The following is a 15883-nucleotide window of genomic DNA, read 5'->3' as shown; positions in this document are numbered from 1 at the left end:
AATCAATAAATCATGTGTTGAGTTTAGCAGGCACCCTATGCATCCAGCATTAGTGCACAGATAGGACCTCGATCATTCAGCTGTGGTTTCAATTGAACGATGATTTGCAAAGCCAGATCGCACAGCTGGCGCTCCCCGTGTCACTCCAGGTAACATGTGCCCTTTCCATCCTGGTGACAGGTGGTGCATCAGCTGAACAGGGTGCCTGGGGTTGTTGTGGGGATATCTCAAGCCTCTGAGTCTGGCTGCCTGCTGCAGCTCTTATTGGCAAAGAGCAACAACAAATATATATATATTGGCAAAACACTGATGCGAAACAAAGCAGTCAAGGACAGATTCTATCGTGTTACTTTCCAAATGTCATCGGTGCTGTCGATTACATGCCTGCGACCATCAGGATGTAGACCACACAAGGACATATTCACAGGAGTAGGAAACAAAAACATTGCTTGAACATTCATTTGGTATGTGATGCAGAAGTGGCAATAACAAATGGCCATAGCACTGTGTAAAGTTACAGTGCAATTCAATCAGAGAGTATCCTGTTGTTTAGTTGAGTAGCAATCTCATCTCTCGATAGGAGACTTATTTTGCTATAAACAAATTATTTCAGTGATTTCTTGTAGGAGGAAAATGTAGAATAGCCTAAAGCATTTCAGATGTCTATTATATGTTTCTATCCAATTGATGTCCCAAGGGCATGTTGCCAATTCAATCTTTTCACACTATCATCCTAAACAAAACTGAATTAAAGGTGCATGACACTGAAAGACAATGCCTCAGAGAGACATGAAAAGGATAAATATCCATGGCTCAATTTCCCTCGGTACCCATGGAAAGGAAGCAAGGACAAATAATTTTCAGTAAACCTGTGTGCAAGCAAAGGTGCACCCAAAGTCCTCAGGGCGCAGATCGAACAGTCAAAGTCTGAATAGGAACAGCTGCATTGTACGTATCTCAATCCATGTAAGACCCACATAACTATATGCAATCTAAATCAGGCCAAAAGTAACTTTTTTCATTCTGTAATTTATTTATCCAGGATTTATCCAGAATTGTTGTTGATTGTTTACATTTGTAACATCTGTGAACACCACAGTAAAATAGACTTACATTTTGACTTGCACTTGCATTCCATCTGAGGCAAAAACATTGAGATCATGCATGAATATAACCAACATTTAGGTGTTTAAATACATTTCAGATTGCATCTTTAACTTGAATGTGTTTGCTGGAATAAAACACAGCTGCAGGAGAATGATGCCCAGTTAATATCAATTTACAGTAAGCAATCATGGTAGATTGATACTTGCAATGTTTCACTTGAAAAATTTCACTTTGGCATCAGTCCGACCAAGCCAGCTAATTTTCATATCCCCCTACATCAACAAATTTCAGTACTGCCTTACTTTGATATCGTCTTTGGAAAATTCAATTCTCAATGGTCATGATAGCCGTGGTTGAAATCTCTCAAACGTTCCAGGACAGTTGTGCCTATTGTAAGTGTGCTATAACATAATAGTTGGTGTACCAGTGCAGGAAAATACCATGTCATATCATCATATCACTACTGTTAACACATTACCACTACTATTATTTTGGGAGGGAGCAAGTTAGCAACATTACGTCCTATCATCCTATCACAGGGTGTTTGTGGGAATTACATTACTAGAGAGGATTAAGGTGTGCAGCATGAATGGCAGTGTATGTATCTCTGTTTTTGTGTGTGTGTGCTTAACCAACATCTCACCTCTAGAGTGAAAATTAAAGACAAACAAAAAGTGCAACCGAACTGGACAACATAGACTAAAAAATCTGGCTGATGAAATACTGCATGCCTCATTTCGTTCTCACCAGATAGACACAGGAACCATTAGTGAGAATGCGTTAGGAAGGTCACAGAGTTTTAATTTTGGCCTATTCATTGGCTACTACAAATTACTCTGTCAAATGTATAAATGTAGTAAATGTTTCTCCATAAAACTGTCATGTATTAGAGGAAGAGAAAAGCTGTGTGAAACCTCTGTTGACTATGATGCTGTACGCAAGCCTGATAGTTAGTAAGTAGCTTGGGGATAAATTAAACATACAGTATTCCTCTATATTTTGCTCAAGTGTAGCCTCTAGCCTTAGGAGATAAGGTATTATCATGTTATTAGGAGAGACTGAGACAGGTTGAAATCTCTCTCTCTCGCTTTCTCTCTCGCTCTCTCTCTCGTTCTCTCTCTCATGATTTCTTGATGGGACCAAGGGAAGAGGAGACATTATTATGAGGATGGGAGAGAAGAGCAGTGGGGAGGGAGAATGAAAGCAGGTTAAGAGCAGGATAGAAACATACAGTATGAGAAAGGGGGAATCTGGTATAGTGCTTACCAGCCAGATGCAGTTAAGCATGTAAAGACCTAAAAAGATGCTGATGTGAACTCATTACTGCGGCTTTGACCGGTATCTGACACTAATTAGCCTTGACCGCATCTCTAGAGACTGAACTACTGACTCTGGTGTGTGTGTGTGTGTGTGTGTGTGTGTGTGTGTGTGTGTGTGTGTGTGTAGGGGATAAATCAATCCACTAGTTAGATACTGTTATGGCTGAGTGGCTCAGAGAGAACAATGATGATCATTACAGTTTAATCACAACTCATAGAGCAACAGATTAAAAAAGTGCCTTCTATAAGCACTAGATAACATGGCAACATGGAGAAATAGGCTAACGGTCAACCACACACACTCCGAAAGACAGAGAAAGAAAGAAAGGACAACGGAGAAAGAGAGAGAGAGAGTGTGAGAGAGAGCATAGGGAGAGCTGTAAAGAAGTCCCACGAGGTTTCTTCTCCCCAGCATCTGAGCATATAAATAGAAGTCAGCCTTATTCCCAGAGCAAGGAAGATGAAAACAGAAGAGAATCCATTGGAGAAAAGAAGAAGAGAGCGAAGTAAAAGAAAGAAAATCGTCTGAATCAGGACACCAACACTGTAAAATGTTCACACATGGATTCAAAAATATGCATGTGAGAACCATACATGATTCTCAATATAGAAACGTGATGATTAACATGCCGAAGCAAAATGCATTATTGTTTTCACTGAAAATTGTGAAAATAAAAAAAGAAATAAAACTGGAGAGGAATTTGTACTTTTCTGGTACTTTTTAGTGTGAGGTGAACTCAAGCCTCATGAGGAACGTTATGCACACAGTAGGACTCTGTTTACCCGAATCCTCAAAACAACTGGTCAAACAAATGGCCACAATGTTAAAATAAGTTGAGAAATTATATATACTTCAATGATCCACAGAGAGGAAACGACAAACAGCACCTTAAAAAAAAAAAAAAATCTCCACCAAAACTGCATACATACAGTCAATTTAATTTGAACAAATGATTTGAATAATGTGCTTCAAAGCTGATCCTTCTGCAAGTAGATGTGTTATATAAAAAAATGCAGTTTTGACACTTTGGTCTCCATATCTGCAAGTTTATATGTGCAAATCATTATTTATTTTCCTTCATAACATGAGGGCTCTATTGATCCTAAATACAAATAATGGAATTGATTTGCTATTTTCTATTTGGAGAATAAAACAAACAAAAAAAGGTGTAGCTACTACTTTCATTGCATTAATGCTGTAATGTCAGGAAAAGGCAGTAAAGGTGTCAAAAGCCTGAAGGACTTGAACAACATGTTGCACAATTCCCACTACGTCATGCATGTTATGTAACCATATGTCAACTAACCAAAATGAAATGAAATGACAGAAACAAAAATTGCAAGTACGCAGAGATACTGATGTTCGAAGCAAGAACATTTTAAATACCCGAAAGATGAGGTGAGAAACAACGCTGAGCTGTGGGCCCCTTGGAGAGGCGCTGTGGAGTTGGGTTACTGTCTGTAATGCAGGTTTTGAGACAAATAAGATTCTTGTCTGGGTGCCATTGTACAACCTCAAACAGTCACCGCGGGATTACATAACCACTATGGCAGAATTTACCTTCCTCCGTGGAAAAATGACTAACCTGCAAAATTGTACAGAAAAGTCCTGACAAAATAAAAATACAGTGGCAAATTGGAACCACTATTAGGCACCAGAATGCTTCCCTCATTTAAATGCCTTGTCCTTTTTCAATGCGCAGTTCTGACTCTCGCCTTTGTACTTCTTGTGTTGGTGATAAATTGGTCTGTCCTCTGTCATACAAAATGCTGAAAAAAATGGCATGTTTAGCATATGTTATACTAATTTTTGACTTGCAAATGGTTATTTAGTTTCTTTTGGTCTGTTTTCTTGCGGCCATGGAATATTTCAGGATTTCTTTCATCACAAAATGGATGGGCGCCACACTCTTTCCATTAAAAGTAATCAACTATTAAACATTACTTTTAATGGAAGGAGTGTGACACCCATCTATTTTATACTTCTAGACGTCTGCTGTGTAGCAAACTCCTTACCGACGTTTGCAATGATTTTCTGAGCCTTCCCATTGAACACTGCATTGAACACTGTGAAATGAATCTCTTGTGGGAAATGCTCTGTTGAGCTATAACTATATAGTGACAGGAGTGCAGTTCACTGTTCATAACGGCAGATATCCTCCTGCTCGCCCCGCTCTGCATTACTGCCTCAAGGGGGCTCCAGGAGGAGACAACAGCTGACCTCCATCAGCTTCATCAGGCAGAACATGGCCAGCGTCCTGCTGTATACACTGGAGCGCAACTTCCTCAGGAGGAAGAGCCTGCTTCCACTGCTAAAACAAGGAAAAATGAAGTGAGGAATGTACTTAGACCTACAAATAAGCAATCAAGTTTATCAGATCTGTCTTCTCCACTGAGAATTCCATGACTAAGCAGATATTGCAGGGCTCTTATAGCTACAAAACTGAATGTACTATAATTCCAATATATCTTTATATCGTCATTAAAGGCAATGAACTCTCTATTCTGTTCAGAGACACCATGATCCTGCATCTTGCTTAACTGAGCATGATAAATACAACTTATCAAGGTTAGACAAGCACGCAGGCAACAGGGAAAATAAATTAATTAGTAATTCTGATGAATAAGTTTAGCATAATTAAAACTATAATGAGGCATTAATATGCAATTTGCAAACAGATAGTATGGCAACGGAAAATAAATCTTCCTTCTCATTATCAGTACAAAATCCAGTTAAATTCTAATTCTGTTTCTGATTGGCTATTATTCCATCATTGCCATAATACCACAATCAATTACATGAATTACCTCTCACCGTCAGCATTAAGTGGCAATGAGCCTGTCCATATTCAGTCTATCCTTATAAACAGTTTGGACAAGCAAGGAACTTTCTGATTTCCAACCTTCCAATCTTTTCTCTCATCTTCATGAAAAGCCTTCTACCTTTGTTTGGTTTGGACATGTGGACTCCCCGTGGAAAACTGGTGATTACATATTGTTTTGCATTTAACAACAGATCTATGGTGCTATGAACAGTTTAAATAGATCAAAGACTTTCTAACATTTCAAACCTGCTGTTCCGGCAACATCATCAAGAGGCTTCCCTGAATATGTTCCTGACTGTCCTGCTACAACAATTATTTAATTCCACTATGTGCTTATTAGCAGGTTACTTGGTCACTCACATTTGGACAAGCTAGTTTTTGAAGGCCTTTCCACATTGTGAATCAACTGTGAACAAATGTAAACATTTCAGACTGAAAACAAAATTCTAAAGTGCAAATATACAGTGTGCAGGGTGAAATCGGACCAACAGTGTGCAAACTGTTTCTTTCCTTTTGTTTTGTCTTTTCCCACATAAAATATACAATCTAGTTCTGTAGTACTGTAATTCCATCTTGTATCAAAGCACAAAATAAAAGTCGTTGCACTCCTTATAAGTTATTGCAAAATAGTTATTGCACTCTAACTGACGGTTATATTTGCCCTCAGTATCTCCAGTTTAAAAAAAGGCGTTCAATGAGAAGCAAAGATTGTGTGTGTGTGTGTGTGTGTGTGTGAGGGAGAGAGAGAGAGAGAGAGAGAGAGAGAGAGAGAGAGAGAGCGAGAGAGAGAGAGAGAGAGAGAGAGAGAGAGAGAGAGAGAGAGAGATACGTGCAAGCCTGTAAGTGTATATGGGTGAAGCGAAGGTGTGTGCAAGTGCCATATGTGTATGGATTTGTTTGTCTGCCTGTTTGCATGCAAGCCAGGCTGTGTGTATATGTTATACTATTGAGGCAAAGCTGACAGTTTGACAAGTCAATCCAATCAAAAAACCCTAATGGGAACATCCCCACAGGCTGCTTCTTCCCCTCTGGAGAGAACATTTGCATTCCAACTTTCTCCCGTCATCCGAGCTGCCTTTGCCAGCAAGATGGGTATTCTAAGCCACATACATACACCTGACATCTGGTTTCCACAGCTTCATGACAACCTATCAGCACAACATGTAATTTCTAAAATAATATTTTTAAATAATAATTTCCTGTTGAATTCTAGGGGGGAATTAATAAGGAGAAACAACAGATATTCACATCTTTTTTTAAGCTTATGCAGGGCCATGAGCAGCAGCTTTATGCAAGAATGTGATGATTCAAGGCTCATTTGATAACTCTGCCTATTGTTTACTTATGCCCATTTTGCCAGCCATGGTCTTCATACTGCCTGAGAAACTGAGTCAAGCACAGACACAGCTAAATCCTCATGGAGATACAATGAAATGCAAAAAAGGCTGGGAAAACGTAGATAAGATGTCAAGAGTATGGTGATAATTATGGATTGCAGACTTCAAAAGTCATAAAGAACATTTGACAACAAATGAGAAAGGACTACTTTATATAATCAGTATCTGTCCAAATACTTTGGCACCCTCCACTCAGACTTGGCTCGTTGCTGTCACTTAAACACTCCACTTCATCACTATTGCTGATTCACTCTCCTCTGGCATTGCAGACCAGCCTACTGCTGGATGCTACTTTTCTCCTATGAATTATATAGATTTTCTGATCTCCTTTTTTAGCAATCCAGGTTCAGACTGATCTTGCTGATTTTGAGTTAGTTAAAAAAAAAAATCAGATAGGATCATTCTAATCGAGATACCACAAGATCAAGATTACAGAATCCAGATTTGCAGTCTATCATAGACCTTTATCTCACTATCTGTTGGGCAAATAATGTTGTTAGGCCAAAAAATACATGAGTGAACTAGGTGAAAAAGTGCAAGGCATCTTGTAGTCACTTATTCATATTTTATTCATTTATCTACACAGGTATACAATGCATAAGAACTTAAAGACAAAATTCAAAGTCTCTTCAAAGGATAACAAAAATAATTAAAAACAATTGCTCTGCAAGCTGCTTTCATTCATTAAAAAATAAAGGTTCACAAGATCATCTCTCATCAACCACCCATTTGGTTCATACTGCTGAAATGGTGGCAGCTGGCATGAGACTTTGATTGTAGGTTTGTTTATTTATTAAAATGTAAACACTAATACTATTGTTAATCTATATTCAAGATGTATGGGCTGTATTTTGACCTACTTCCTCACCACAATTTCTTGGTTATATATATCTAATGCCCTTCATGTCTAACTCTACCCTGAATCCACTGATTTTGGTATCAAAGTGACCCTAATCTCTATTTAGAGTTTTGAAAAACACAGAAACCACATTTACGTTCGATTAAAGATAGGACTGGATTACCAAATCCAAATCCCAATCTGAATAATCAGAATTTAAGTTATCATCTTTGATTAACCCAATTTCCAGATTTAATCCAATCCTATTATTGGAATCCTATCAGAAAAGTTTTGGAAAACTGGGTCCTTGGGATCCACGGCTCTACTTTCTCAGGGTTCACCTCCTAGCTGGCAGGCCCATCCTATCAGGTAGTATGGAGAAGGGCCCTGTCTTCACCATGCACCCCCTAAATACATCCTCTTTTCTCTCTACACTATGCTACGGTTCTGTTATTGTATCCCACTTATTTTTTTAAGATTGCTATGCTGATGACACACAACTTAAATGTTATTTTCCTTTCTCTGACACACAGGTTGAGGTGTGCGTCTTCCCTTGCCAAGCTGATATCTCTAGGACACCACAACACTACAAGTGACTCCTGGCCAAAGAAGACAAGAATCTCTGTGTGACAACCAACTGTCAAGAAAAGCCCACATCACAGCCACAATCCTTTCCCCTGTAGATTTGTTCTCCACAACATCTGCCAATTCAGTCATTTTCTGTCAAAACTGCATCGTGAGTGTTCACTTCAGCCCATTCAACTCATCCAGACTGTTGCAACACGTCTTGTCTTCAATCTCCCAAACTTCTCCCACATCACTCCCCTACTGCACGTCCTCCACTGGCTCCTTGTGACTGTTCATATCTGAATCAAAACCCTGATACTGACCTTCAAGGCTAATAAGGGAACTGCACCCTCATAACTCCAGACTATGAGTCAGCCATATACTCATTTGGGCCAGTTACCTGGATTCAAAAGGGAGAAAAAAGTTGTTTTCTTTGCTGTGTTTATTTGAATCAAGTAGATCCTAAACCTTGTCTGACCAACAATTGGTTGATGCAGTAAACCAGGTGAATAAATAGTCACATAGACCAACTGTAAGCCTACATATTGGTTGTAACTGTAGAACAAACTGCCTTCGCCTTGTGCTCATCAGAATTTACTCTCAGTTTTGGCAAATTTGTTTATATACTGGATGTATCTCTCAAATATGTTAATATCCCCACCTCCCTATCACCTTAGGTTGACTGATTAACCTCAAAATGCCTGCAATTGGTTAGAATATGCACAACTATAAAAGGCTTAAGCAACATTAGTTCACATATTCTAAACATTTACTGCTTCAAGCTATTGTTTTTTGTCTGGTCAATTGGATGACTAATGGTGACTAGTGCTGATACAGTTGCGATGGCCTATCTTATTGGACAAGCACACATACACCCACAGTTCCCTATTTATATCCTTGTATAAGCCTTGGCCTTGTCCTCATCAGAATTTATTCTCAGAATTGGCTAATTCCTGTACAAGCCAAAAGGGGAGAAAATGCAGATACAACCCAGCTCCTTTTATTTATCCACTCCCCTTCCTTCCTTCATTCCATCCTTATTTTCCACTCTCCATCAATTATTCAATCCATATTCTTGTCCTTGGAATATAAGGTTAAGGCTTCACTGGTTGAACGAACATAAGATAATTTAGTTTTCCTAATGCAGGCCCATGACAATGCAGCCTTGAGGACCCTGAGGTTGACCTCAGGTCAGCAAGGCTCCCCTAATTAGGACTAAGTTCAGGCCATAGTGGCTCTGTCAGCTATCTAAGGGTCAGTGATGTGCATGACCTATTAGCACATTAAGCAAGACAGAGAGAGGGAGAGAGGGAGAGAGGGAGAGAGAGAGAGAGAGAGAGAGAGAGAGAGAGAGTGCCCAGGGTGTTTAGAAGGAAGACCAGGCAAATCTAGCTGCAGGGTAAATCCCTGCCTATTACCCTACCATAAATGTCTTCATCTGCTGCAAGCTGCAGCTGCACACATATATTCATGAGCTGTGAAATAGCTTACTATTATCTAACTACAGCACGCGCATGTGCAGCCTGACCATGTATATGTTATTCTTATCAACATTTTAAACCCAAATATGGCCAGTAGAAATGTTTAAATTATATATATATAATAATAATAATTTATATAATAAATATATATCTTGATATTCTGTCCAGCAAAAAAAAAAAAAAAAAAATCATTCTTTATAGGCAATAGCCAATAATTCTAATTGGTGGGGTGTAACCTAAAGCTAGTTTGGTCATGTGTAGGTCTACTAGACCTACACATGACCCTGGACTTTTGACCCAGACCTGCCGCCCTAGACCTCACATTATGGACGTATGAAGAACTAAGTATTACTAGAGATATAGGACTACTTTTTCACATAATGTTTCAGCTCCACTATTTTGTGTTCTCCTTTTCCATGTTCATTTGTAAGGTAGACTCAGTTGTGATTAATGCACAACACAGTCTGTCATTGTCTGCTCAGCTTATGAAAGATAGGATGTACAATTGTACATACAAAAGTACAATTGGCGGGGGGAGTAGGATGGACCAGTGATGCACCCACAACCCACCCATCCACCCCTTCCTGACCAGGACTAACAAAAATCCTCTGACTTTTTTAAAATCTTTTTTTATCAGTGTTGCCTGGCTCACCGCCGGCCCACAGGTTGACCGGCCCACCGGGAAAACTCCCGCTACTCCAGATGGCCATTCCGCCCATGCCAGCAAAATTACAATGATAAATGCGTTGCATTATTCTGTAGTGTACCATCTACTATATTAGGCCCGAAAAAAGAATTTTTTCTGAAATATATTTGTGGAATTACAAAGCTAATAGTTGATGCTGAATCTTATCCAAGGGAAGAAATTATATTTGTTAACTGAGACTTTAAGGTAGCGGTCATTCTATCATTCCGTTCTTCAGAGACTGAATGAGAAAGAGACAGAGGAACGAATAGAAACAAAACGTTACACTGAAAAAGCGAGAGAGAGCTCTGTAACTCACCAGCTTGGTGAGTAGTGATGGTAACATTCGCCAGTGAGCGTGCAGCCACCCCCAGCCCAGAGACACCATTCACTGCCTCCACAAGGAAGGTGTAGTTGGTGTGCATTGCAAAATCTAGCACTGCCACCGAGGTACCGGTTAGACCAAGTGGCCTCGGAATGAACCGCAGGTCGGGCTCACATGGCTCACACTGTGCCACGCCACTGTCACCGTCATTATCACAACGCTGGCACAGGATGTTGTAAGTGAGATCCCTCCTGCCTCCTGTGTCGCTAGGAGGGGTCCACTGCAAGAAGAGAGCTGTGTCATTGACCAATGAGACCAGGTTCCTGGGAGCTGACGGAGGTCCTGCAGAGACAGAAAAGTTATTTAGAAAGAGAAAGTGAGAGAGAGGGGAAGACATTCATTTCATAATAGACTCACTTTATTAGGTACCTCTCAATTTAAGCACCTCTTAATTCAAACACCTTACTCCACCAGCATAACACATGCACAAAGGGTTGAGAGGTTCAATTACCGTTCAACTAAATATAAGATTGGGCAAGAAACGAGATCTATAATATCCCAATATCCCTGTGGAAGATTTTCAGACTTTTTTCAGGCTGCTCCGGAGACAAAAGGGGGTCCTACCTGATACTTGTGAGATGTACCTAATAAAGTGGGTGTATGTCTCACATAAGACATGATTTAGCGAGTGAGTAGTGACTTGCTCTTCTATTTTTTAGGTGCTGGGAAGCACCTCGATAAGAGGCAGGCTGTGTGTTTGTTGGTTTGTTGATTCATGCGTAATGCTTTTTACAATGCGCAGTGCTTAGGGGAATTACTGTATGTGCTATGGTTTGCCCCAAGACCCCTGCATAAGGGGAATACAGTGTGCGCTCGTACACCAGGCAATACGGAGAAAGTCACACAAACATGAACGGCTCTAAGTTGGTAGTCAACACATGAATTAAATATTTTGTTCAACAATTCTCTAAGTTATAACAACACTGTGCTTCCATAGCACTTTAGTGTTAAGAAGTGGAGTTTTTAAAGTCAACACTTTCATTCAGTCCAGTCATGCATACACCCCACCCCACCCCCCACCTGAGCACCTATAAAGCGTTAGCACACGTTTTATTGAATACTTCAGTTAATAATTGATCAATTCTAACTATTCAATTCAATAGACAATTATCAAGCAGTGTCTGCTTTGGCAAAGTGATAAAGACAAAAGCTATGTGTGTGTTTGCTTTTTCATGTCCACATATTTAAGTCATCTTAACAGATTTTTCCTACAGTTGAGATAAGGAGGCTAGCATAGACGTCTCATGAATACGGAGAACTACAGCAAACCAATTTGAACATAAACTTAAAATAGGTAGACAGAGAAAAACAGAAAAGTTATCAAAAGGAGCAGATAGAGTGAGAAAAGATAGCACTGTGTACTGATATAATTATAGACGGGCAGACAGAAATGAAAAATGTCCCAGCTGGCACAGACAGACGGCGTCCTGTAGCTATTCTACTGACTTGTGCAGGCCATGGTGGAGGGGTCTTTGATAGCTCTGTAGAAGCCTTTGTCACAGTGACAGATGGTGGCGGCCTGGTCATGGCTGGAGCTGTGCAGAGGACACTTGGAGCATTTGATGTTCCCAGCATATGCCTTGAAGAAGCCAGGCTTACAGGCTGGAAAGAAAGAGAGGTGGCGGGAGGTAGAAAGTTAGTGTTTTAGAGAGATTTCATGCATTTCCATCAGCATACAGTAGATTCAATTCAAACCTCCAGGTGCTTCTCTCTCCTCACCTGTGGTCCGACCTTATTTCCTGAGGTACTATGGATCACTGTCACCTCCACATTAGCTCACTAAGCCACATGCTTATGGTTCTGCCCATTGTCCAGTCTAACAAATGGTGCACACCTGTAATGCTCCTATTCTAGTTCAAGAATTACAAACTTGTTTATTTTTATAAACACATTATGAACAGCTGATGGCTTTATACGGTACTTTAGTTGGCAGTGCTGTTATTAGAGCGTAACTAGGAAGAAATAATGTTGTGACATTTGTTGATATTCTGTTGCTGCAATTCTGTCCAGGGCTTCTTGTGTCAGCAGTGGTGGAATCGTCTTAGTAGTTAAGCCTATGAAACATTATGGAGACTTAATGGTGAAACTGGTGGCCTAATAATAAAAATACGACATACAGTATGTCACACTATTATATCTCTGCAATTCTGCTCTATTACTGAAAACTGATGTGACATTAACTATTCAGTCAAAACAAAAAAACACAAAAAAACGGAAATTATATATGGTCAGGCTATGGAAAAAAATGTGGAGCATATCCCTATTTGAATTCAGAGAGCAGAGTTTATGAGAGCCACCAATTTTAGATTCTCTTGGATTTAGACTGAGGAAAGTTTGTTCTCAGATAATCTGCTCTCTGCCATGCAGGTAAACAATTGCACTATTAACATACAAATAATGCATTATGAAAACACAATTATAGTCTGCATTCAGTCTAAAAACCTCCATCCACTTACTTACTGGTCCAACTTGGGTCTGCTGACCTAAGCATTCTAATACTTCACTTTTCCTCCCTCATTACTTTCTCCATTTCTCTACCATTTCTTTTTCTCTATCAATTTCACCAACTATCCTTATCGCCCCCAATTTCTCTCTCCAACTATTCACCATTTCCCTCTTTCTACTATACCTATCACTTTCCTTGATTTTCTTCATCTGTCCTCCAATCTTCTTCCTCTCCCCGTCTTTTCTCCCGCTTACTTTTCCTCCCCTTCTCTCTTTCCGTATGGCTTATCAGAAGATGGCAATAACAATTGCAGATTGCCTCCTCCTGCCTCTGCCTATCTCAGCAGGGCAAAATAAAGCACTAATAGTGCTTTATTTATTTAATACTCTGGTAAGGTGGAGATAGCTTTATTATAGAGTGATTTGTGTTTGTGTGTATGTGTGTGGGTGGATGTGTGGGTGGGTGGCGTAATAATTTCAAAATGAGCAAATAAATATGTAAGCTCTAAGACAGACATTGCGTTGATAGAGAAAAAAGGTGACACAGTGGGGAATTCTATCAAGACTTCATGGCAGACAGCCGGAAGGTTTTACTGATTACAATAATTTCTGCACTTTACTATTTTCCCCACATTTTCAGCACACAAATTCTGGTGAGAGTGATTTTGAATGTTAATTGGCCGTCCTCTGCCATGTCACAGGTCTTGTGCTAGAAAGAAGGTAAGAAAGAGAAAAACATAGTTAAGTGCCGCCATCCTGGTTTCTGTTCTTCCTTACCCTGCATCAGTGACAGATCATATTATTTATATATAGATTTAAATTAGATTGGGAATAGACCTAATCTAGCTGATTGTAAGGTGGTCCTGATGCAGTGTCTCTAGAATCTCACCTGGGAGAGTTGGAAAACGTTGTTAATAATTGGTTAGAGACCTGTAAGATAGGACTACTATACAGCTGGAAGTACCACATAGCTAGCTTGGTCCCAAACCTCCAGAACACTAACATTCATCATTCCTTGTATTCTCTCATTTGTGTTCACTCTTTAACCATGCTTTTTTGAAGGAAGAAACACCAGAAGAGGAAGAAACACAATGGCGGATGTGAGTGTAAACATCAATCTATAGAAGCCACTATTAAAAAGCTGAATATGCCAACTATAAAAGCCAAGCAGTATACGCTTTTAAAAGATTTAAAAATGAAGATGCTTTGGGTGTCTTGCCAACAGGTTTTGGTAAAAGCTTAATATACTGTATCAGCTAGCCCTACATGAAGAGATGGGTATTGTTATGGTCGTGTCTCCCCTTATGGAGCACCAAGTGAAGGAGGTGACCGAGCTCGATACTGGACAAGTATCACTGTTGTTCGGGAGCCCTGAGGCGTAGGCTGTTAAACGACAAGTGGACACTCAGTCCTGTGTTCACACTTTACTTTAACCACTTGTGTCAGGCTGCGCTTTCAGATAACATCATCACCTTCCCTGCTTTGATTGGGCAGGGACAACAACACACCCGGACTGGCTCCGGGGACAATCTGATTGTTACAAAAGGTGGGCGTGGTTAATATAATGAACGATTCAGGGGGCTGGTACCAGGCAACCATGTAGCCTATTCTATAAACTTGCAAAGATAGAGGGTCTACAGACTAATTAAACTAGATGGCACTCAGTAGAGAACCTATCTCCACCAGTGCTACACAACTGTCAAAATCCCAGTGCCACATTCTGGATTTTCACCAAAAGTAAATAATTTCTTGCATGCCCCATTACCAATTTGTTTCACATCAGGACATGCACACATTTTCATGACTGGACCTGAAATGGGACATGAGATCTGCCTGTTCAAATTCTAGACACGTTTCAGCATTTTAGCCGATTATCTCAACACCTCATGGCCAATCAACTCTATATCTGTTCAGTGGCCATTAGTGCTGCCCTTCTACCACTGGACCATGTTTTGGAAAAATGAGCAAGACGGTTATGGGTAAATCAGAAATGAGATCTCCGGTGTCCCGATGTTGTTTGATTGGGGCAATAATGGAGGATTTGCCTCTTCTTATGTCTGCTGACAGGCTAGTTTGATGTTATGTGAATCCGTTTGTATGTTATATGGTTTTTTTAAATGAACGAAACAAAACCAGACAAGCAAGCTTGTCTTTATTGTGATCACACAACACACCACAACACTTGCATGCAGCGACCGCACACACACATGCTGACAACGGTGGTCAGTGAAATTCAGTCTCTGCTTTTAACCCATCCAAGGCTCTCCTTCCTCCGGCGGGCAGCTTTACAGTACAGCGCCTGGGGACCAACTTCAGTCATCGTCGCTGGTCAGGCGATGACCTTCTGCATGTTTTTAGTGGGGGTCCTTACCGATGTTATATGGTTATATGGAGGAAACCCCATGTGAGCACAGGGAGAACATGCAAACTCCACACAGAAAGGCCCCTTTTCACGAGATATCCCACCTGGGCACTAGGCACCGAAGGCATGGGGAGAACATACCCCCAGTGCCAACAGCGACCCAGGCGGGAATCGAACCCAGGACCTTCTTGCTGTGAGGCGACAGTGCTACCACTGCGCCACCGTGCAGTGGAAGACTGTTGCTGTCAGAAGTGGGGAGCCATGCCCGCTGCCACACACCCCTTTGGCCAATCAGTGTGAAAAGTTAATCAGTTCTTCATTGCCCCATGACCAACCTATCCACAAAGTTTTGCGAAAATCCATGCGTAACTTTTGGAGTTATCCTGCTAACAGACTAACAGACAAACAGACAGACGGAATGGGGCGATAAGATTACCCCCCGTCCAACTCTGTTGGCGGAGGTAATAATGGA

At 40.5% G+C, this 15883-nt stretch overlaps 1 protein-coding gene across 1 annotated transcript in view; it reads right to left on the bottom strand.

Annotated features, from left to right (window-relative positions):
• epha6 (eph receptor A6) overlaps positions 1–15883 on the bottom strand; it is a 58763-nt gene that overhangs the window by 12120 nt on the left and 30760 nt on the right. The window contains exons 7-8 of the mRNA XM_071526743.1: positions 12051–12206; positions 10539–10886 (exon numbers count right to left, since the gene is read on the bottom strand). Coding sequence (XP_071382844.1) covers positions 10539–10886; positions 12051–12206 — 504 coding nt within the window. The remainder of the gene's footprint in view (positions 1–10538; positions 10887–12050; positions 12207–15883) is intronic.

This window comes from Centroberyx affinis, unplaced genomic scaffold (genome assembly GCF_046629955.1).
Source record: "Centroberyx affinis isolate AG114_WGS23_722 - 3 ecotype Tasmania unplaced genomic scaffold, CSIRO-AGI_Caff_v1 ptg001450l_1, whole genome shotgun sequence".
Classification (NCBI taxonomy): domain Eukaryota; kingdom Metazoa; phylum Chordata; class Actinopteri; order Beryciformes; family Berycidae; genus Centroberyx; species Centroberyx affinis.
The sequence above is the reverse complement of the archived record's forward strand: the minus strand, read 5'-3'. Positions and strand labels throughout refer to the sequence as shown.